Source organism: Aotus nancymaae, unplaced genomic scaffold, assembly GCF_030222135.1.
Source record: "Aotus nancymaae isolate 86718 unplaced genomic scaffold, 86718_ANA_hifiasm-v0.15.2.pri h1tg000019l, whole genome shotgun sequence".
Taxonomy (NCBI): Eukaryota; Metazoa; Chordata; class Mammalia; order Primates; family Aotidae; genus Aotus; species Aotus nancymaae.
Genome location: NW_026988431.1, coordinates 34,171,585 through 34,192,239, shown reverse-complemented (window position 1 = coordinate 34,192,239; position 20,655 = coordinate 34,171,585). Strand labels below are relative to the sequence as shown.

General features: G+C 37.0%; 1 protein-coding gene across 5 annotated transcripts in view; it reads left to right on the top strand.

Annotated features, from left to right (window-relative positions):
* The window catches only part of COPB2 (COPI coat complex subunit beta 2), a 46,844-nt gene that overhangs the window by 5,182 nt on the left and 21,007 nt on the right, over positions 1–20,655 (top strand). For all 5 annotated transcript variants that reach the window (XM_012451094.2, XM_012451092.2, XM_012451093.2 and 2 more), the window contains exons 2-12: positions 536–673; positions 4,436–4,522; positions 4,721–4,847; positions 5,697–5,845; positions 8,033–8,179; positions 9,038–9,137; positions 9,823–9,965; positions 10,533–10,732; positions 12,119–12,229; positions 14,382–14,470; positions 14,559–14,665. In XM_012451094.2, coding sequence (XP_012306517.1) covers positions 536–673; positions 4,436–4,522; positions 4,721–4,847; positions 5,697–5,845; positions 8,033–8,179; positions 9,038–9,137; positions 9,823–9,965; positions 10,533–10,732; positions 12,119–12,229; positions 14,382–14,470; positions 14,559–14,665 — 1,398 coding nt within the window. The remainder of the gene's footprint in view (positions 1–535; positions 674–4,435; positions 4,523–4,720; positions 4,848–5,696; positions 5,846–8,032; positions 8,180–9,037; positions 9,138–9,822; positions 9,966–10,532; positions 10,733–12,118; positions 12,230–14,381; positions 14,471–14,558; positions 14,666–20,655) is intronic.

Below are 20,655 nucleotides of genomic sequence, written 5' to 3'. Positions count from 1 at the left end.
AGGTATCTGTGAGACTAGGCATTATTTTGTATACATTAACCAAAATAACATATCACAACATATTGAAGGCAGAAGCAGATATGAGAAACTCTCTTCTGTTAAGTGAGATTGTAAAGAGTTTCGCAAAAATGTAAACTACGGCCGCTTTTCTTAATTTTTTTTGAAAACAGTTATTTTTCATTAAAACATGTTATTTTAGTTAACATTTACTAGATCTATTTTTGTTAGCTGGAAATGAATTATACATAAAGTTGTCGGGTTTAATTTTTAACATGGTAACATATCAACAGATAAAACTCACATGAACAAAAGCTCTTTGGGGTCCTCAAAATTTGTAAAGACTAAAGGAATCCTTAGAGCAAAAAGTTTGAAGACTGCTGCTATAAATCTAAAAATGTTAAATATTCTGATTTTTTTTGTATGTGTGAGTGAAGAAATAGGTGCTTAGACTTGAAACTGTGTCAACAACTTAGCAAAGTAGTAACTGATTGTTTTATAGGCCTGTTAATGCACTGTTTTTAATGTTTCTTTTTAGCCTCTGCGACTTGATATCAAAAGAAAGCTAACTGCTAGATCTGATCGAGTTAAGAGTGTGGATTTGCATCCTACAGAGCCATGGATGTTGGCAAGTCTTTACAATGGCAGTGTGTGTGTTTGGAATCATGAAACACAGGTAGGAATTTTTCAAGACTTTATTAGAAATAAAATACTATGTTAAACTGTTTTTATAATGAAAGAGAAGAAATAACAGAATCTAGAAGCTATATGCAAACTGCTTTCTCAAATTGGTACACAGTATTTTAAATATGAAGGAACTAACATGTATGAAGGGATAGTTTATAGGAGAAACTGTGCTGGGTATGTTATATACAATATTTAAATAACAACTCTGACTTAGGTAGTATTAGCTCTTTTTTGAAATTGAGAAAACTGATGCTATTATAGGATCACTTGTTAAAGTATTTAATTGTTAATTTTCCATTCAGTGAATATTGTGTCTTAAGAATGATATTTTAAAATTTATTTTTTCCCTTAAATGTTCAGTGTAATGATATGCAGATACTTCTTTCAGCATTGTAGATTATATCAGGGAAACATTTATAGTCAGCTTTTGATTATACACACATCTTACAGATTGTCTGCCTAGATGCTTGACTCATTCTCTTTCACCTGAGTAAATAACATATCCTTCAAATTAGTTTATCTCATATTTTCCAGTCTTCCTAGTCTATATTTAAAAGTACAGAGCATATAGTTAGCACTATACCGTACATTTGTGTCTAAAGTTAAGTTCTTGAAATCCAGGTAAAATTGACATTTGAGGAATTTAAAATGACAAAATAGGATCAAGGAACCAAAGCCAGAAGTAAACCTAAAAACACCTTTACACTTTTATACTCACTGTAATGAAACAAAAATGTCTGTACACTGAACTCATACCCTGTATGAGACCTGATGGTTTATAAAACTGTTCTCATACTGCTATAAGGAACTACCTAAGACTGGGTAATTTATGAAGGAAAGAGTTTAATTGATTCACAGTTCCACAGGCTTAACAGGAAGCACAACTGGGAGGCCTTAGGAAACTTACAATCTTGGCAGCAAGGGAAGGGGAAGTAAGACCTTCTTCACATGGCGGCAGGAGAGAGAGAGTGAAGGGGGAAGTGCCACACACTTTTAAACCATCAGGTCTCATGAAAAGTCACTATCACGAGAACAGCAAGGGGGAAATCCACCCCCATGATCCAATCACCTCACACCAGGGCCTTCCTCTAATTTGACATGAGATTCGGGTAGGGAAGCAAATCCAAACCATATCATAGTCTGTCAGTGACATTTTATACAAATTAACATTTTGTTTTCTGCTGTATCCCAGAGCCTGTAACATTACCTCGCACATAGTAAGTGCTCAATAATTTATTTGTTCTATGAATGAATAATACGCATTTCACTTATCACTAGTTGAGAATTTCTGTTCTTGGCAATTTCAGATCTTGTGAATTCTTTTTGCTTTAATGCAAATAACCATTTTTTTCCCCCTTGTGGTTTAGTTCTTTAGATGTTTAAAATATTTCTGATTTTATGTTTAACAGATATGTTGGTGTTCTCTCTCCTTAATTATTCCTAGGGATTCTCTCTTATCAGCTACATTTACCTGTCTCTCAGCTCTATCACTTGACTGTCCTATGTTCTAAAGCCCAGGCATACTTTTCTTATCTTTCTCTAGGCTTTATTGTAATATATCTCTGCTTTATCTGCATTTCCACTTTGCCTCCTTTTTCTCTTCTATCTATACCTTTTTGTGCCATATAACAGGATCATCTGCTATACCCTTTCGTAATTCATCTCATTGGTAATTTGACGTTTAATTTCCTTCTTTTCTCCAAGAATGGAGGTTCTGTGAGGACAAGGATTACCCTCATCTTATTTCCCACTGTTGGTCCAGTGCATGGGGCACTACCTGACACACTGTCAGGCTCATAGTAGATACTCAGTTAGTCTTTGTTCAATGATTGATCTGTCTTTGGTTCTCCCTGTTTTTTCCCCTGTGTTTATAGCACCAACAGGAGTTATTTACCACTCCTATATTGAGAGCAAATTCTTGAGAGAGCCAAAAACGTTTTTGGAAGTAAATTCAGATGTATTTGAATTTCAAATATGGAGATATTACATACTCTTTGAGTTGGTACATGCAGTGGTTTAAAAAACATAGTATTTTAGGATTTGAAGCCACCTCGCTGATTAAATTACATAGGCAAGCCTTTTAACCATGCTGAGCCTCTGTTTATTAATCTAAAGTGAGGATGAAATTATTGCCTTCCCTACATCACAGGATTATCAAAAAGATCAAATAAAATTAGATAAAATTGTGAATGAAACCTATAAAGTACCATGTAAGTATTAGTCATTAGACATACTTTCCTAATCTACATTGAGCATTTGTCTGTATTGCATATGTAGCATTTCTTACTCTTCATTTGCATCAGTCATATCCCCTAACATGGTCTTGAACCTTGGCTGTTTGTTCTGCATCTGCTTTATTTTTACTGCTCAGCAGATCCCTGGGTTTGTTGTCTCCTCATGAGCTTTTGTGGATTTTTCTGCTGTGTTATAGATTGCATGCTCTGTCTACTCTCAGTGTCTGTATCATAGTCAGCTGGTAGTAATTCTACATGTTGGAGCTGAAGTCCCTCTTCATTCAGCCTTTGCCTGAAGAATCGTTGAACTCTTCTTGAAAAGCCAGAGTAGGCTCAACAGTTCTTATGAACCAGTCCCTATTACTTTTTTGGTGCACATGGTTAATGAGTCAGTAAGATTATATTGTGTTTCTTAGTTATTTCATTTTTGCCCTCTGATACAAAAAAGGACTGGAAAATGATAGTTTGACTTTCAGAATTTTAAGAACAGGCATCAAAGAAGGAGGACAAAGAGGTACCGTTATCTCTCCTTTTTTTAGGAGGGTCTCCTAGTTTTCTACCTTTATGCTATATGTATAATTCCATTCTGAGCAGCTCGGAGGAACAAATAAATCACTGTGTTTTCATATTTTACTCAAAAGAAATAACATTTATATGGAATCATATTGCTAAAGCATGCGAAAGAATTATATCTTGTTCATGAGTCACTTTTATGGATTTCAATTTCAAAAAGACTGACTGGGTGCAGTGGCTCATGCCTGTAATCCCAGCACTTGGGAGGCTGAGGCAGGTGAAGGCCAGGAGTTCGAGACTACCCTCGCCAACATGGTGAAACCCCATCTGTACTAAAAATACAAAAATTCACTGGGCATGGTGGTGCACACCTGAACCTAAGAGGCAGAAGTTGCAGTGAGCTGAGATTGTGGCACTGTACTGCACTTTAGCCTGGGCGACAGAGTGAGACTGTCTCAAAAAAAAAAAAAAGAGAAAAGAAAAACTAAGAGCTAATTCATTCAACAAATACTTATTAAATACTAACTGTGTGCCAGCCACTCTTCTATCTTCTGCATATAGTGTGAAAAATATTACTGCCTTCGGAGAGCTTGGCGGGAAAGATTGGCACTAAACATAATTATGAGGTGCTGCATTATGAAAGGGAAGTACAAGTTTCCATGGGTGGGTTTTCAAGGCAGAGGGAATAGGAGGAGAGATGAGGCTGGGAGTAGCCAAAGGTGAGGCTGGAAAAGGGAGGGAAGGGCTGGATCACAGAGGATCTGGAATATCTATCATCTTGTGGACATTTACTTTCTCTTGTTTTTAAAAAGTGTTTTAATTTTGAATTTACTAAAAGACAATTGGTCTTGTTAAAAAATTTAAATGTTAAGCTTTCATATTTTAAGCCTCAGAATATATTAAAATGAGAAGTGATCTAAAAAATTAGATGTTTGAAATATAGCAGAGTAGATTTTGTGGTTATTTTCTTATCGCTGAGTTTGTGTATTCTTGTTACATTTTAGACACTGGTGAAGACATTTGAAGTATGTGATCTTCCTGTTCGAGCTGCAAAGTTTGTTGCAAGGAAGAATTGGGTTGTGACAGGAGCAGTAAGTAATTAATATGAATCTCTATTCCCATTTTCTGAGTTGGTCAATGATTATGTAAATTAGTTGCAGGATTTTGATTCCCAATTTGTTTCGTTAATTTCAGCAATGTTTTGCAGCATAGACTTCATTTCTTGAGCCTGTAATCATTTTTTGTATAATTGATAATAGAGATGATGGTTTTAAAATTTCTGTTTCTAGGATGACATGCAGATTAGAGTGTTCAATTACAATACTCTGGAGAGAGTTCATATGTTTGAAGCACACTCAGACTACATTCGCTGTATTGCTGTTCATCCAACCCAGCCTTTCATTCTAACTAGCAGTGGTAAGAGATGACCTCTTTTGGTCATGTGCGTCTCTTTGGGTAATTCATTTTCATTCACTGAGACATGCTATTCTTTAACCGCTGTTACAAATAGAATTCGAATTCCAAGCAGCCTTTAAACTATTTAGATCCATTACTGTGCTATTGATGCTGCTTGTGTTTGTACTTTAATGAAATATCAACTGTACTTAGGATTTGTGTAATGATTGCTCCAATTCCTGTCAGAGAAGACCTGCAAGTTTAGATGTTTAAACATCTGAACAGAAAGGTCATTTACATATTGATGAGTGAGTTTTTGGCAGATTGCCATAGACCCTAGTCAGTTGAATCTTTGTATTTAAACTAGTTTGGTCCTTGATATTATGGATAAACAGTAGACCTCTTGGAGGACTGGTAAAAGAAGTAGCACTGAATTGGTAATAGCTCTTTGAAATGTTTCTAAACTAAAAATTGAGAACTAATTAAAAACTTTTTAAAAACAAGTCTTGTCAGGGCAAATGCTTGTTCTCTACATAGTCATTGCTATCACTATTCAGTCATGCTTAGATTCTAATCAGATTTTTATTACTCTTTTGTCATTCTTTAACGCCCACTGAATTTTTAAGTTTTTTCACAAAATTTTTATATTTGCTATTTTTAATCTATTTTATCTCCACTTTTCTATAGAGAGTTAAATGTATTTTTAAGATAAATAAGCATTTTGAAAACTCTGTTCGGTTTTGATTCTATTTCTGTAAGTAGTGGATTATGTGATTTGTGTTAGGTTTGCTTCCCCTGAAGACTGTGTCTTAGTTCCGAAGTAAAAAAATACAGAAATTAAAACTAACCTGAGACTTTCGTTTGGCCTAGATGACATGCTTATTAAGCTCTGGGACTGGGATAAAAAATGGTCTTGCTCGCAAGTGTTTGAAGGACACACCCATTATGTCATGCAGATTGTGATCAACCCCAAAGATAATAACCAGTTTGCCAGTGCCTCTTTGGACAGGACTATCAAGGTAGGGTGTTCACATGTGTGTCAGTTATCATTATTAGTGAACTATACTTGCCTTAAGTGTTTTACTGTTGACTGGCCAGAAATTTACCCATCTTAAAAGTTTTTCTCAAAAGCCTATTTTGAAGTCAAAATAGGACTTCTCATTTTAATCTAAAGGACATGCGCTATTTAGAAAAATATTGTGGCAACTCAGTGCTCTTAATGAAGGAACATTTTTCGTTGTGGAAGCAGCATGTTATAAAAATTTTTTAGCCTTTGGAAACCCAGGATAAGAAAATGCCAGTATCTTTTCTAGGTTACTACTTTGCTCTCCTTTTAGTGTATTCATTATTGACTTCTGCTCATTGTTCATCTATTTTACATTTAAATTCCATATGCCTCTATTCTGTCTTTCTTACTGCATTTCACCACACTGCTATCTGTTAACTTTCTAAAACACAGATTGCATCTTGTCAGTTTCTGATCTAAGGATAAAGTCCAAATGCCTTAGTGTGGAATACAAGGATTTTCAAGACTAGCCTGGGCTATTATTATGCGACATCTCCTACTGTCTGCTCACCATCCTCTAGAGAGGCCATGAATGTTCACAAAACCTTACTTTATTGAACTGTTCCCTCTGCCTGCAGTTCTCTTTGTTTTCCTGTTTTGATATATTTTCCTCCAGAGAACTACTCAGCTTTTAAGGCTTTGCACAAATATTTACTCTTGAGGAGCTCTTGTCAGACATCCACTTCACCTCTAGACAAAGGAAGTTATGCTTATCCCATTTCTTCCACTGCTTTTTGCCTCTGTTTCAGCCTTTCTCAGATTAAATTATAATTACATCTTTTTGGAAATCTTTCTCCCCTGAAATGCTGGATTTGAAGGGTAGAAACTATGTGTCAGTCGCTTCTCCCATACATTAAGTAGCAAACAGCAAAGCGCCTTACCTGTCCTAGATGCTTAATACATGTTGCAGTGAGTGCAATGATGCTCCTTTTTTAAATCATAATATTTAAAATAGTTCCATATGCATAGACTTAAATTAACTTTTGTTAATTACACGTTTGCTTTTACCTATGTAGCACTGTTATTAGTTTTCCTTTATGTAAAATGTTATGTGTCCAAATATCTTAGGGTTTTGACCTTAGTTATTTTGCCTTTCATTGGATTATCCTTGCTTTTTTTTATTTTATTTTTCTTTTTTTTTCTACCATTCAATCAGCATTACATCTTTGTTTTTAACATAGATTAAGTTTGAAATTAGTTTTAAGCTTTTTTACTAAATTAGGTTTATCTTGAGAACAAGAATTGTCTTCAGTTCCAGTAAAGTTTATTTTATACAGTAACTGATAAACATTTGTTACACATCTTTATACTTCCCACAGGGCCCCCCATATGGTAGGCACTCAGTAAATATTTGTAAAGATAAAGGTTAATCCTGTGCTGTGGTAATTTTTAACCATTTTCTACCCTTTAAATTTTTAATTAAGCAGTAATTATCTCCTTTTAATATATCTTTATTTTTATGTATGTATTTATATATTTTTGAGTTACGGTCGCTGTTGCCTAGGCTGGAGTGCAGTGGCGTGATCACAGTTCATTGCAACCTCAAATTTTTGGGCTGAACCGATCCTCCTGGCTTAGCCTCCCAAGTTTTTAGGACTACATGCGTGTGCCATCATGGCCAGCTAATTTTTTACTTTTTTGTAGAGATGAGGTCTTGCTGTGTTGCCCAGGTTGATCTTGAGCTCTTGGGCTCAAGTGATCCTTCCATCTGGGCCTCCTAAAGTGCTGGGATTACAGGTGTGAGCCACCATGCCCAGCCACTTTGAATATATCTTACTAAATCGCTTTCATGAGCTGTATATTAAATCTCTAATAAAATAATTTCATACCCTTCAAGTAGTATTTCTCAAAGTCTTAAACACTTAGATTCCTGGACTTCACTGTGGATTGACTGAGTTATAATCTCTAGAGATAAAGCCTGGAAATTGGTGCTTCTTTTAGAGAACACCATAGTGATTTCACCCCCTGAAAATTCAAGTAAAATGAGAAAGAACAGAAACCAAACAGGTTTAAAAATAAAATTTCATAGCTGTTCTCTTCTGGGCTTTGGCATTTTACATAATATGTCAGAAATGTGGTGGATTTGCCTTTTGAAAAGCAAGGCCCCACACTGACTGGCAGATGCTGTTGCTCTCTGAAGGTGTGGCAGTTGGGCTCTTCGTCACCAAACTTCACTCTGGAAGGACATGAGAAAGGCGTGAATTGCATTGATTACTACAGTGGTGGGGACAAACCATACCTCATTTCAGGTGCAGATGACCGTCTTGTTAAAATATGGGATTATCAGGTACAATTTTTTATAACCTTCTATATGTTAGATATGTCTCTTACTACTTCTTATAGGACAGTTAAGACTTGGGTGGTTGAAATCTGTTCACAGCATAATAACTTAAGGTATCAGTATTTGCACCTAAACTGTGTTCCCAGAATTCTCCATAAAAATGAAAACAATGCATATCAAGATTTTAAAAATAAAATATCAGCATGTTCATCTTTCATTTCATAACAGCATTTAGAAATTTTAACATTTTAATGTTGAATTTTCCTCCATAGTATTCATTCTTATTTGTAAGCCAGCAGATCAACAAATACCAATCATTTTGCCACATAGAACTCTTGTAAACCTAGTTATGAACTCTTGTTAACATGCTTCCTATCTCTAAGATTTTCTTATATTTTGATATTTTTTTCACAACAAAAATTCTCATAAGCAGTTAATAAAATGAGGCCTAGAAAGTCAGTTTTACCTTGAAATATTTTCAAATTTGTACTTATCCAGAATAAAAATATTAAATGCTAAAGCAGTACTGTCTACTTAGCCAGTGATAGTTGGTGTGAGTTTTAAGGGGAAAATCTATTATCCTGAGAATTTGGGGGAATAATATTCAGATGAAAGCCTGCTTGTTTTTTTCCCCCCTCTTTAAATATGATAGTTATATTTACATTTATTTATTTTATAAAATAATTAGATAAAATATATGTACAACAAGATCATCCTATTTCAAAAATTTCTGTATTGGATATTATTTAGATTGTCATAACTAATTACTATCATTTACAATGTATCTATACATTGAGAAATTTAAGGTTGGGCTGGTTACATGGTTTTCACTAATAAGAAATGTTTTCTATGTCTTAATTACAGAATAAAACATGTGTGCAGACACTGGAAGGACATGCCCAAAATGTGTCTTGTGCCAGCTTTCATCCTGAGTTGCCAATTATTATTACAGGTTCGGAAGATGGTAAGTTAGAAGGGTATGTTTATTCCCTGTGTTGGTAACTACTGAGTGGGTATTTAAAGCAAGTAATGTCTCTGTATTGTAATTGGAGATTTCCAAGGATTTTGATTGAAGTACTAGACTTAAGCTATAAAAGAATATTTTTCTTGAAGTACTAGACTTAAGCTATAAAGAAAAGAGTAAAGGGACATTATTTTCATCAGCATCATTATCATCATTCTCATGTATTTTGATTTTGTCACTTAAATAAGAGGACCATCAGATGTCCTAGAGAAAAATTGAAAAAGCATGTGCTTTGGAGTCAAACAAACCTGTCAGGCTGCTACTTCATGAATGTGTGGTTTGGGCAAATTATGAAATGAAAACACATATATCCATTTCATAGGATTATAGTGAGAAGAAATCATGTGTAGAAAGCATCTGGCACATAGGAAACATTCTACCCAGAAAATCCGGTTATTATTTCATGTTTAAAATTGTAATTCTTAGGTTTCGTTTCTTAGACGTTGCCTGTTGTTAGTTTATGTTGCTTTTTAAAATCATTTAAAGACAGTAGATCAAAAAATTGGTCATTAAACTGCCAGGAAGTGTTATCTTTTTGAATAGAAAGACTTCCATGGGTGTCTTTCACCTGACACAGTTTATTGTCAGATGTATCAAAAGGGAATATTTACATTGTTCTTTTTAGGAACAGTACGTATTTGGCATTCAAGCACCTACCGGCTAGAGAGCACACTGAATTATGGAATGGAGAGGGTATGGTGCGTGGCCAGTCTAAGAGGGTCCAACAATGTCGCTTTGGGATATGATGAAGGGAGCATCATTGTTAAGGTAATTAAACTATCCCTCTCAGTAGGTGGACATAGGCAAAGCCATTTTCTTTGTATTTTAATATTGTCCTCTTCCAAGTCACCAGTTTTGTAAAACTGGCACTTCTTTCATTAAGCATTAGACATTAAGCAATGAAGATTTAAAGTGGAAGAAAGGAAATAGAGCTCTCTCTCTGTTAGGTGAAAAAATAATCTGTTTTATTATGGTTTTATTTTTCTTTTCTCTCTCTCTTTTTTTTTTTTTGAAATGGAGTCTTGCTGTGTCGCCAGGCTGGAGTGCAGTGGTGTGATCTTGGCTTATTGCAGACTCTGCCTCCTCGGTTCAAGTGATTCTCCTGCCTCAGCCTCCGAAGTAGCTGGGGACTACAGGTGCACACCACCACACCCAGCTAATTTTTGTATTTTTAGTAGAGATGGGGTTTCACCATGTTGGCCAGGATGGTCTTGATCTCTTGACCTCGTGATCCTCCCGTCTCGGCCTCTCAAAATGCTGGGATTACAGGCGTGAACCACTGTGCCTGGCTTCATTTTCCTTTTCATTGCTGAAAGCTATTTGTCTTTCTTTCAGCTTGGTCGGGAGGAACCTGCCATGTCCATGGATGCCAATGGAAAGATAATTTGGGCCAAGCATTCAGAAGTCCAGCAGGCCAACCTAAAGGCAATGGGAGATGCTGAAATTAAAGATGGAGAAAGATTGCCACTGGCAGTAAAGGATATGGGCAGTTGTGAAATATACCCTCAGACTATTCAGCACAATCCTAATGGGCGGTAAGCCATCACCAAAATTTGTCTCTCAGCTTCTGTGTATGTTAGAACAGTTTTGCAGATCCACAGTCCACTCTTAACTTGTGGTTGGCATCTCTGATCATTCCTCTGTGTGCTTTTGCCCTGGCCCTGTAATTCTCAGCACAGCTGCAGGTACCCATGCCAGTTGAACAAGTTGGCATGAAAGATAGAGCATGTTTGCCCTCCTGGCCTTGTTCTCTACCACACAATTGTGAATAGTTAAATAGTACTGTTTACTGTTATTTCACATGCATTGAGTTTGTGTTCTTGTGTGCTCCTTTGAGGGCAAGGAGTATGTCTTATGCTGAGACTTGGTAGGTACCCTCTCTAAATGCTTGCTGACTTATTGCTCTTAAGAAGAAAAGCTGACTCTGAGATGTGTGTCTTTTGAAAAAGTTTTGAGATTGGTAATAATTCTGTTTCTTATATGTAATTTGAACTGTTAGTTGAACTTCTCCCTTAAGATTTGTAAGTCATCAAACATCTGGTGAGAGAAGAGTTTCTAGCACAGTTAAGTCTAAACCTGTGGAGCTTTAAATATTATTTTACAGTAGATCTGGGCATCTTATAATGCTGTCCTGAGTATTGAAAAAGACAAAAGATATAAACCAAGTATGCCGCCTAGTTCAGTAAATGATATTCATAATTATTTGTAAGATAATTGTCTTATGAAGGTTAAGAACGCATTATGAGTATTTCCCTTAATATCATAAAACATTCTTTGCCATAAGTTTTGCCTTTGGCAGTCTTTTGATACCAGCCTTTACAGTGTTATAAATAACTTTAAAGAGAGTTGTTTTATATCCATTGGGAAAATTTTAGTTGACTATGCAGCATTCTGTTTTTACTCATTATTTAAATATTAAAATATCTTCTGTGTTTTGATAAATTTAACAGTCTTTAAAAACTGGAGTGAGATATTTTTATTCATTTGAATGATCAGCTTTAAAATGAAGATAGTCTTTGCAATAATATAGTGCCTTCCTGTGGTATAAATGTCATAAGCAAAGTGCTAGGCATCTTGGTGCTCAACAAGTACTAGTTGAATAATTGGAATCCTCCTCCCTTGCATCTCCAGCCATTCTCACCTTCCTGTCTCCAGTTGCCTTATTTATGAGAAGGCTATTCCAGTAACATTTCAGCAGTAGTGCCATATTCATAATTTCCTTTTTGATTTGTTGGCTAGAATTTTTCTTGTAGCTTTGTATTCAAAGAAATACATAACATTTAAAAGATGTTAAATTGTAATAATGAACTAAAATAACATTTGTTATTAGAATTCTTTTACCATAACATGAATTACTGTTTCTTAACTTCTACGTGTCTTTGGTCCTCTGTACTTCCCTCCCTGGCTTTGGTGATTTCTAGGTTTGTGGTGGTATGTGGTGATGGGGAGTATATCATCTACACAGCAATGGCATTGAGAAACAAGAGCTTTGGATCTGCTCAGGAGTTTGCATGGGCCCACGATTCTTCAGAGTAAGTTTTGGCTGTGTGATAAGCAGCTTGCCCTGATTGCAGATGTGTTATGTGCTGCTTGAGAGACTCGAGGCTTGATGTTAGCTGTGCTTCTCCTTGTTAAAAAATAGTTCTCACCAGAGCTGTCCGTTGTAAGATTAGAGTCAGAGGCAACTATGTAGCCTGTACTGTCTTTGCCCTTTCTTTGTTCTGTGTTGAGCTAGCTCGCTCAAGCTGATATAATAATCCCATTCCTATGGGACCCAGCACCCATTTCATTGATGAAGCCCATGGCAGGACCTGTTGCTTTATGGGCTTAAGGCACAGTAAACCCTCAAGTCTGCTTTGACAGGCCTTGGCATGCCCTCCCTATCATGTGGTGTCCTGAGGTACTACTGCCCCTTTATGTGCTACTTGGGAGATGTTGTGGTTTGATCATTTTGATGAGAAATTTATTAAAACTTATTTTCTGTGTTAGTATCCACTGCCTGTTCTTAACTAATTTCTGTCTGAATTCAGAGTGTTGGTAAAATGTTCTCATTAAAAGCAGGAAAGATGGTTTAACTCTGGCTTTTTTTACTAGTCATTGGTTCTGGTTCCTTTCTTTATTCCTGTTTAATGCATGTAATAAACATTAGGGGTTTGGTGTTTTCAGAGCACATTACATCTTCACAGTTTTTTTTAGTTTTATTTGCCCCACATTTTATGTTTCATCTTGCCCCCAACAGTGGGGTAACTTAAGCCTCAGCACTGCAAAAGAAGATACATTCTAAAAAATGTTATAACAGTAGATTGATTGAGAGGTATGGAATTGTTCTGATCTTTTCATAAATTTCCTAAATACACTTACACACATACAGTTCTGTGTATTCAAAGGTACTTTTATCTTAAGCAGAGTTACAGTTTATGAATTGCTTTCTCTCACCAAACATTCCTGTTTTGATAGTTTCCTTTTTTCAGCTTTATCCAGCTAAGACCTTGCTCAGCATCTTTCCTGTCCTGAGCAAAGCCCTCATCACATCACTTCCTCACACAATCTCAAATATCCAGTGATAGCCACATCCCCTTTTTTCAAGGCAGAGGCCTGAATATAAGCAGTTTGCTAGGTTGTTGCTGAGTATGACTGACTAATGAGCCATTTGTCACAGTTGTTGTTATTTAAGTCACCCTTATTGAGGTATAATTTACAGAAGACAGAATGTACCATTTAATTGTACAGTGGTCTCCGCATCTGTGGTTTCGCTTCCTGCAGTTTTAGTTACCCACAGTCAACTGTGTTCCAAAAATATTAAGTGGAAAAGTCCAAAAATAACTCATAAGTTTTAACTTGCCTAGTGTTCTGAGTCGCATGATGAAATCTTGAGCCATCCCACCTGGGACATGAATCATCCTCTTGTCTAGCATATCTATAGTATATATGCTACCCATCTCTTACATTATAGGAAAAAACATAGAGTATATAGGGTTCACTACTATCTGAAGTTTCAGGTATCCATTGGGGCTTAGAAGGTATCCCCCATGGATAAGGGAGGACTGCTGGTCATGTCAGTAGATTTGGGTAAATGTATGTAATCCATAACCACCAACAGGGTCAAATGAACATTTCTGTCATCCGCCCAAAATCCCCTTGTCTGCATTAACAGTCAGCCACACACCCCCACCCACCCATTCCCCAGTCCCATCAAACACCGATCTGCTTTTTGTCACTATATAGATTAGATTTGTCTTTAGAGTTTCATATAAATGGAATCATACGATATGCACTCTTGTGTCTAGCATCTTTTGTTCAGTATAATGTTTTTGAGATTCATCCATATTCTTCCCTGAATTAGTAATGTGCTTTCTTTATTTGCAGAGTAGTATTTCGGTATATGAATGCACCATAATTTGTTTAATCATTCAACTATTGTGGACATTTGGGTCATTTTCAGTTTCTAAAATGGTTTGTAAGCCCTAGTAATTCATGTCATACACAGTATAAAACCCTTTTATCATTTCTCCAACTGTAAGGAGTTCTCTGATCTCTTAGGAAAACAGTACATCAGAAAATCTTCAAATACTGTTTTATATTTTTGCATAATTACTGAAAAATATTTGAGGATATTTCCAACATTTGGTGGAATTATGATTTAGTATATGATATGTTATATTTGCCTTCCCTTTTTTCTCCCAGGTATGCAATAAGAGAGAGCAACAGTGTTGTAAAGATATTTAAGAACTTTAAGGAAAAAAAATCATTTAAACCAGATTTTGGAGCAGAAAGTGAGTGTGATCTACGTATGATACATTTTTAGATGCTTTTTAATGGCTCAAAAATGCCTAAGCAAAACTCTTTTTATGTTCCCTTTAGGTATCTATGGAGGCTTCTTATTGGGAGTCAGATCTGTAAATGGCTTAGCCTTCTATGACTGGGACAATACAGAACTCATAAGAAGAATTGAAATTCAGCCCAAACATGTGAGTTTCCCCTCCTTTGTTGTTTCTGGAATATTTTTGTGTTGAGTTCTGGGTCCCTAAGGCCAAGAAGTGTCTTTTGTACTCTGCTGTCCTTCTTCCATTGTCAAAAGACATTTAAAATATAAAACAGCACTTAGAATTTATATAACTTTTTATACTTTTGAAATACACAATGTCTACTGCCTCTTTAGGATACCATAATCCTGATTTTCTGAGCAATTGAAGGTAAGTGGGAGTGCCATTTTGACAGAAGAAAAAAACATGCTTTGACAACAAGAAGTCAGAGAATTCTTGACTTGGAAAGGCCTTCTTCCACGTAGTTCAGAAAACCTTTTCATATGTTTTGATAATAGCTGCTTGAACTTGAGGTGACCATCTCCAGTGACAAAGTGTTTATCTTTGGAACTGCCCACTGCTTTGACAGTTTTCACTGTCAGGAGATTATCTTTGGAAACCAACCAGCTGTCCTGGGGTCTGGGTTCTAGAGCGTGCGTTCTCTTTTTTTTTTTTTTTTTTTTTTTAAATTGTACTTTAGGTTCTGGGGTACGTGTGCAGATCATTCAGGATTGTTGCATAGGTACACACATGGCAATGTGGTTTGCTGCCTCCATTCCCCCGTCACCTACATCTGGCATTTCTCCCCATGTTATCCCTCCCCGACCTCCCCAACCCCCTGCTGTCCCTCCCTTTGCCCTCACCCAACACACCCCAGTATGTGATGCTCCCCTCCCTGTGTCCATGTGTTCTCATTGTTTAACACTCGCCTATGAGTGAGAACATGCAGTGTTTGATTTTCTGTTCTTGTGTCAGTTTGCTCAGAATGATGGTTTCCAGATTCATCCATGTCCCTACAAAGGACACAAACTCATCATTTTTTGTGGCTGCATAGTATTCCATGGTGTACATGTGCCACATTTTCCTTGTCCATTCTATCGTCAATGGGCATTTGGGTTGGTTCCAGGTCTTTGCTATTGTAAACAGTGCTGCTGTGAACATACGTGTGCATGTCTCTTTATAATAGAATGATTTATAATCCTTTGGGTATATTACCCAGTAATGGGATTGCTGGGTCAAATGGAATTTCTATTTCTAGGTCCTTGAGGAAGCGCCACACTGTCTTCCACAATGGTTGAACTAATTTACACTCCCACCAACAGTGTAAAAGTGTTCCTATTTCTCCACATCCTCTCCAGCATCTGTTGTCTCCATATTTTTTAATGATTGCCATTCTAACTGGCGTGAGATGGTATCTCAATGTGGTTTTGATTTGCATTTTTCTAATAATCAGTGATGATAAGCATTTTTTTATGTGTTTGTTGGCCTCATATATATCTTCTTTTGGAAAGTGTTCATATCCTTCACCCACTTTTGGATGGGTTTGTTTTTTCCTTGTAAATCTGTTTTGGTTCTTTGTCGATTCTGAATATTAGCCCTTTGTCAAATGGGTAGATTGCAAAAATTTTTTCCCATTCTGTTGGTTGCTGGTTCACTCTAATGATTGTTTCTTTTGCTGTACAGAAGCTCTGGAGTTTAATTAAGTCCCATTTGTCTATTTTAGCTTTTGTTGCCAATGCTTTTGGTGTGTTAGTCATGAAATCCTTGCCTATGTCCTGAATGGTTTTGCCTAGGTTTTCTTCTAGGGTTTTTATGGTGTTAGGTCTTATGTTTAAGTTTTTAATCCATCTGGAGTTAATTTTAGTGTAATGTGTCAGGAAGGGGTCCAGTTTTTGCTTTCTGCACACTGCTAGCCAGTTTTCCCAACACCATTTATTAAACAGGAAATCCTTTGCCCATTGCTTGTTTTTGTCAGGTTTGTCAAAGATCAGATGGTTGTAGATGCGTGGTGTTGCCTCCAGGGCCTCTGTCTGTTCCATTGGTCTATATCTTTTGGTACCAGTACCATGCTGTTTTGATTACTGTAGCCTTGTAGTATAGTTTGAAATCAGGTAGCGTGATGCCTCCGGCTTTGTTCTTCTTGCTTAGGATTGTCTTGGCTATGCAGGCTCTCTTTTGGTTCCATATGAAGTTTAAGGTGGTTTTCTTCAGTTCTGTGAAGAAGGTCATTGGTAGCTTGATGGGGATAGCGTTGAATCTATAAATTACTTTGGGCAGTATGGCCATTTTCACGATAGTGATTCTTCCTAACCATGAGCATGGAATGTTTCTCCATCTGTTTGTGTCCTCTCTTACTTCCTTGAGCAGTGGTTTGTAGTTCTCCTTGAAGAGGTCCTTTACGTTCCTTGTTAGTTGTATTTCTAGGTATTTTATTCTCTTTGTAGCAATTGTGAATTGGAGTTTGCTCATGATTTGGCTCTCTGTTAGTCTGTTATTGGTGTATAGAAATGTTTGTGATTTCTGCACATTGATTTTGTATCCTGAGACTTTGTTGAAGTTGCTTATCAGTTTAAGGAGATTTTGGGCTGAGATGATAGGGTCTTCTAAATATACAGTCATATTGTCTGCACATAGAGACAATTTGACTTCCTCTTTTCCTAGTTGAATACCCTTTTTTTTTTTTCTTGCCTACTTGCTCTGGCTAGAACTTCCAATACTATATTGAATAGGAGTGGTGAGAGAGGGCATCCTTGTCTAGTGCCGGATTTCAAAGGGAATGCTTCCAGCTTTTGCCCATTCAGTGTGATATTGGCTGTAGGTTTGTCATAAATAGCTTTTATTGTTTTGAGATACATTCCTTTGATACCTAGTTTATTGAGAGTTTTTAGCATAAAGGACTGTTAAATTTTGTCGAAGGCCTTCTCTGCATCTATTGAGATAATCGTGTGCTTTTTGTCTTTGGTTCTGTTTATGTGGTGAATTATGTTTATAGACTTGCGTATGTTGAACCAGCCTTGCATCCCTGGAATGAAGCCTACTTGATCATGATGGATAAGCTTTTTGATATGCTGTTGCAATCAGCTTGCCAGTATTTTATTGAAGATTTTTGCATCTATGTTCATCATGGATATTGGCCTGTAATTTTCTTTCCTTGTTGAGTCTCTGCCGGGTTTTGGTGTCAGGATGATGTTGGTCTCATAAAATGATTTGGGAAGGGTTCCCTCTTTTTGGATTGTTTGAAATAGTTTTAGAAGGAATGGTACCAGCTTCTCTTTGTATGTCTGGTAGAATTCAGCTGTGAACCCTTCTGGACCTGGACTTTTTTTGGTTTGTAGGCTATTAATTGCTGCCTCAACTTCAGCCCTCATTTTTGGTCTGTTCAAGGTTTCAACTTCTTCCTGGTTTAGGCTTGGGAGGGTGCAAGTGTCCAGGAATTTATCCATTTCTTCCAGGTTTACTGGTTTATGTGCATGGAGTTGTTTGTAGTAAATCTCTGATTGTAGTTTGTATTTCTGTGGAATCTGTGGTGATATCCCCTTTATTGTTTTTATTGCATGTATTTGATTCTTCTCCCTTTTCTTTTTTATTAATCTGGCTAGTGATCTATTTTGTTGATCTTTTCAAAAAACCAGCTCCTGGATTTATTGATTTTTTTGAAGGGTTTTTTGTGTATCTCCTTCAGTTCTGCTCTGATCTTAGTTATTTCTTGTCTTCTGCTAGCTTTTGAGTTTTTTTGATCTTGCTCCTCTAGCTCTTTCAATTTTGACAATAGGGTATCGATTTTAGATCTTTCCTTGCTTTTCATGTGGGCATTTATTGCTATAAATTTCGCTCTAGACACTGCTTTAAATGTGTCCCAGATATTCTGGTACATTCTGTCTTCGTTTTCATTGGTTTCGAAGAACATCTTTATTTCTGCCTTCATTTCATTGTTTATCCAGTCAACATTCAGGAGCCAGTTGTTCAGTTTCCATGAAGCTGTGCAGTTCTGAGTTAGTTTCTTAATTCTGAGTTCTAATTTCATTGCCCTGTGGTCTGAGAGACTGTTATGATTTCTGTTCTTTTGCATTTGTGGAGGAGTGATTTACTTCCAATTATGTGGTCAGTTTTAGAGTAGGTACAATGTGGTGCTGAGAAGAATGTATATTCTGTGGATCTGGGGTGGAGAGTTCTATAGATGTCTGTTAGCTCTATTTGGTCCAGATCTGAGTTCAAGTCCTGGATAACCTTGTTAATTTTCTGTCTTATTGATCTGTCTAATATTGACAGTGGAGTGTTAAAGTCTCCCACTATTGTGTGGGAGTCTAAGTCTCTTTGTAGGTTGTTAAGAAATTGCTTTATGTACCTGGGTGCTTCTGTATTGGGTGCGTATATATTTAGGATTGTTAGCTCCTCTTGATGCATTGATCCATTATGTAATGTCCTTCTTTGTCTCTTTTGATCTTTGTTGGTTTAAAGACCATTTTACCAGAGACTAGGATTGCAACTCCTGCTTTTTTTTGCTCTCCATTTGCTTGATAAATCTTCCTCCATCCCTTTATTGTGAGCCTGTGTGTGTCCTTGCATGTGAGATGGGTTTCCTGCATACAGCACACTGATGAGGTCTTGACTTTTTATCCAATTTGCCAGTCTGTGTCTTTTGATTGGGGCATTTAGCCCATTTACATTTAAGGTTATTATTGTTATGTGTGAATTTGATCCTGCTATTTTGATGCTAGCTGGATGTTTTGCCTGTTAGTTGATGCATTTTTTTCATTGTGTTGATAGTCTTGACCATTTGTTAGGTTTTTGGAGTGGTTGGTACTGGTTGTTCCTTTCCTTGTTTAGTGCTTCTTTCAGGAGCTCTTGTAAGGCAGGCCTGGTGATGATGAAATCTCTCAGTAATTGCTTGTCCATAAAGGATTTTCTTTTTCTTTCGCTTATGAAGCTTAATTTGGCTGGATATGAAATTTTAGGTTGTAAGTTCTTTTAAGGATGAATATTGGCCCCCACTCTCTTCTGGCTTGTAGGGTTTCTGCTGAGAGATCTGCTGTGAGTCTGATGGGCTTCCCTTTGTGGGTAATCTGACCTTTTTCTCTGGCTGCCCTTAGCATTTTTTCCTTCATTTCATCTCTGGTAATCTGACAATTATGCACCTTGGGGTTCCTCTTCTTGAGGAATATCTTTATGATGTTCTCTGTATTTCCTGGACTTGAATGGTGGCCTGGCTTGCTAGGTTGGGGAAGTTCTCCTGGATAATATCCTGAAGAGTGTTTTCCAGCTTGGATTCATTCTCTCCATCACATTCAGGTACACCTATCAAACGTAGATTAGGTCTTTTCACATAATCCTGTATTTCTTGGAGGCTTTGTTCATTTCTTTTCACTCTTTTTTCTCTATTCTTGCCTTCTCATTTTATTTCATTGAGTTGATCTTCAATCTCTGATATCCTTTCTTCTGCTTGGTTGATTCGGCTGTTGAAACTTGTGTATGCTTCACAAAGTTCTCATGCTGTGTTCTTCAGCTCCATCAAGTTGTTTATATTCTTCTCTAAGTTGTTTATTCTAGTTAGCATCTCATCTAACCTTTTTTCTAGGTTCTTAGTTTCTTTGCATTGGGTTAGCACATGTTCTTTTAGTTCTGAGAAGTTTGTTATTACCCACCTTCTGAAGCTTGTTTCTGTCAATTTATCAGATTCATTCTCCATCTATCTTTGATCCCTAGCTGGTGAGGAGTTGTGATCTTTGGAGGAGAGGCTTTCTGGTTTTTGGTGTTTTCATCCTTTTTGCGCTGGTTTCTTCCCATCTTAGTGGCTTTACCTACCTGTGGTCTTTGTAGTTGGTGACTTTCAGATGGGGTCTCTGAGTGGATGTCCTTTTTGTTGATGATGAAGTTATTTCTTTCTTAGTTTTCCTTCTAACAGTCAGGCCCCTCTGCTGCAGGACTGCTGGAGGTCCTCTCCAGACCCTGCTTGCCTGGGGATCACCCACAGGGGCTGCATAACAGTAAGGGTTGCTGCCAGTTTCTTCTGTTATCTTCATCCCAGAAGGGTACCTGCCAGATGTCGGCCTGAGCTCTCCTTTATGAGGTGTCTCTTTGGGTATATGGGGGTCGGGGAACTGCTTGAGGAGACAGTCTGTCCCTTAGAAGAGCTCAGGTGCTGTGCTGGGAGCTCC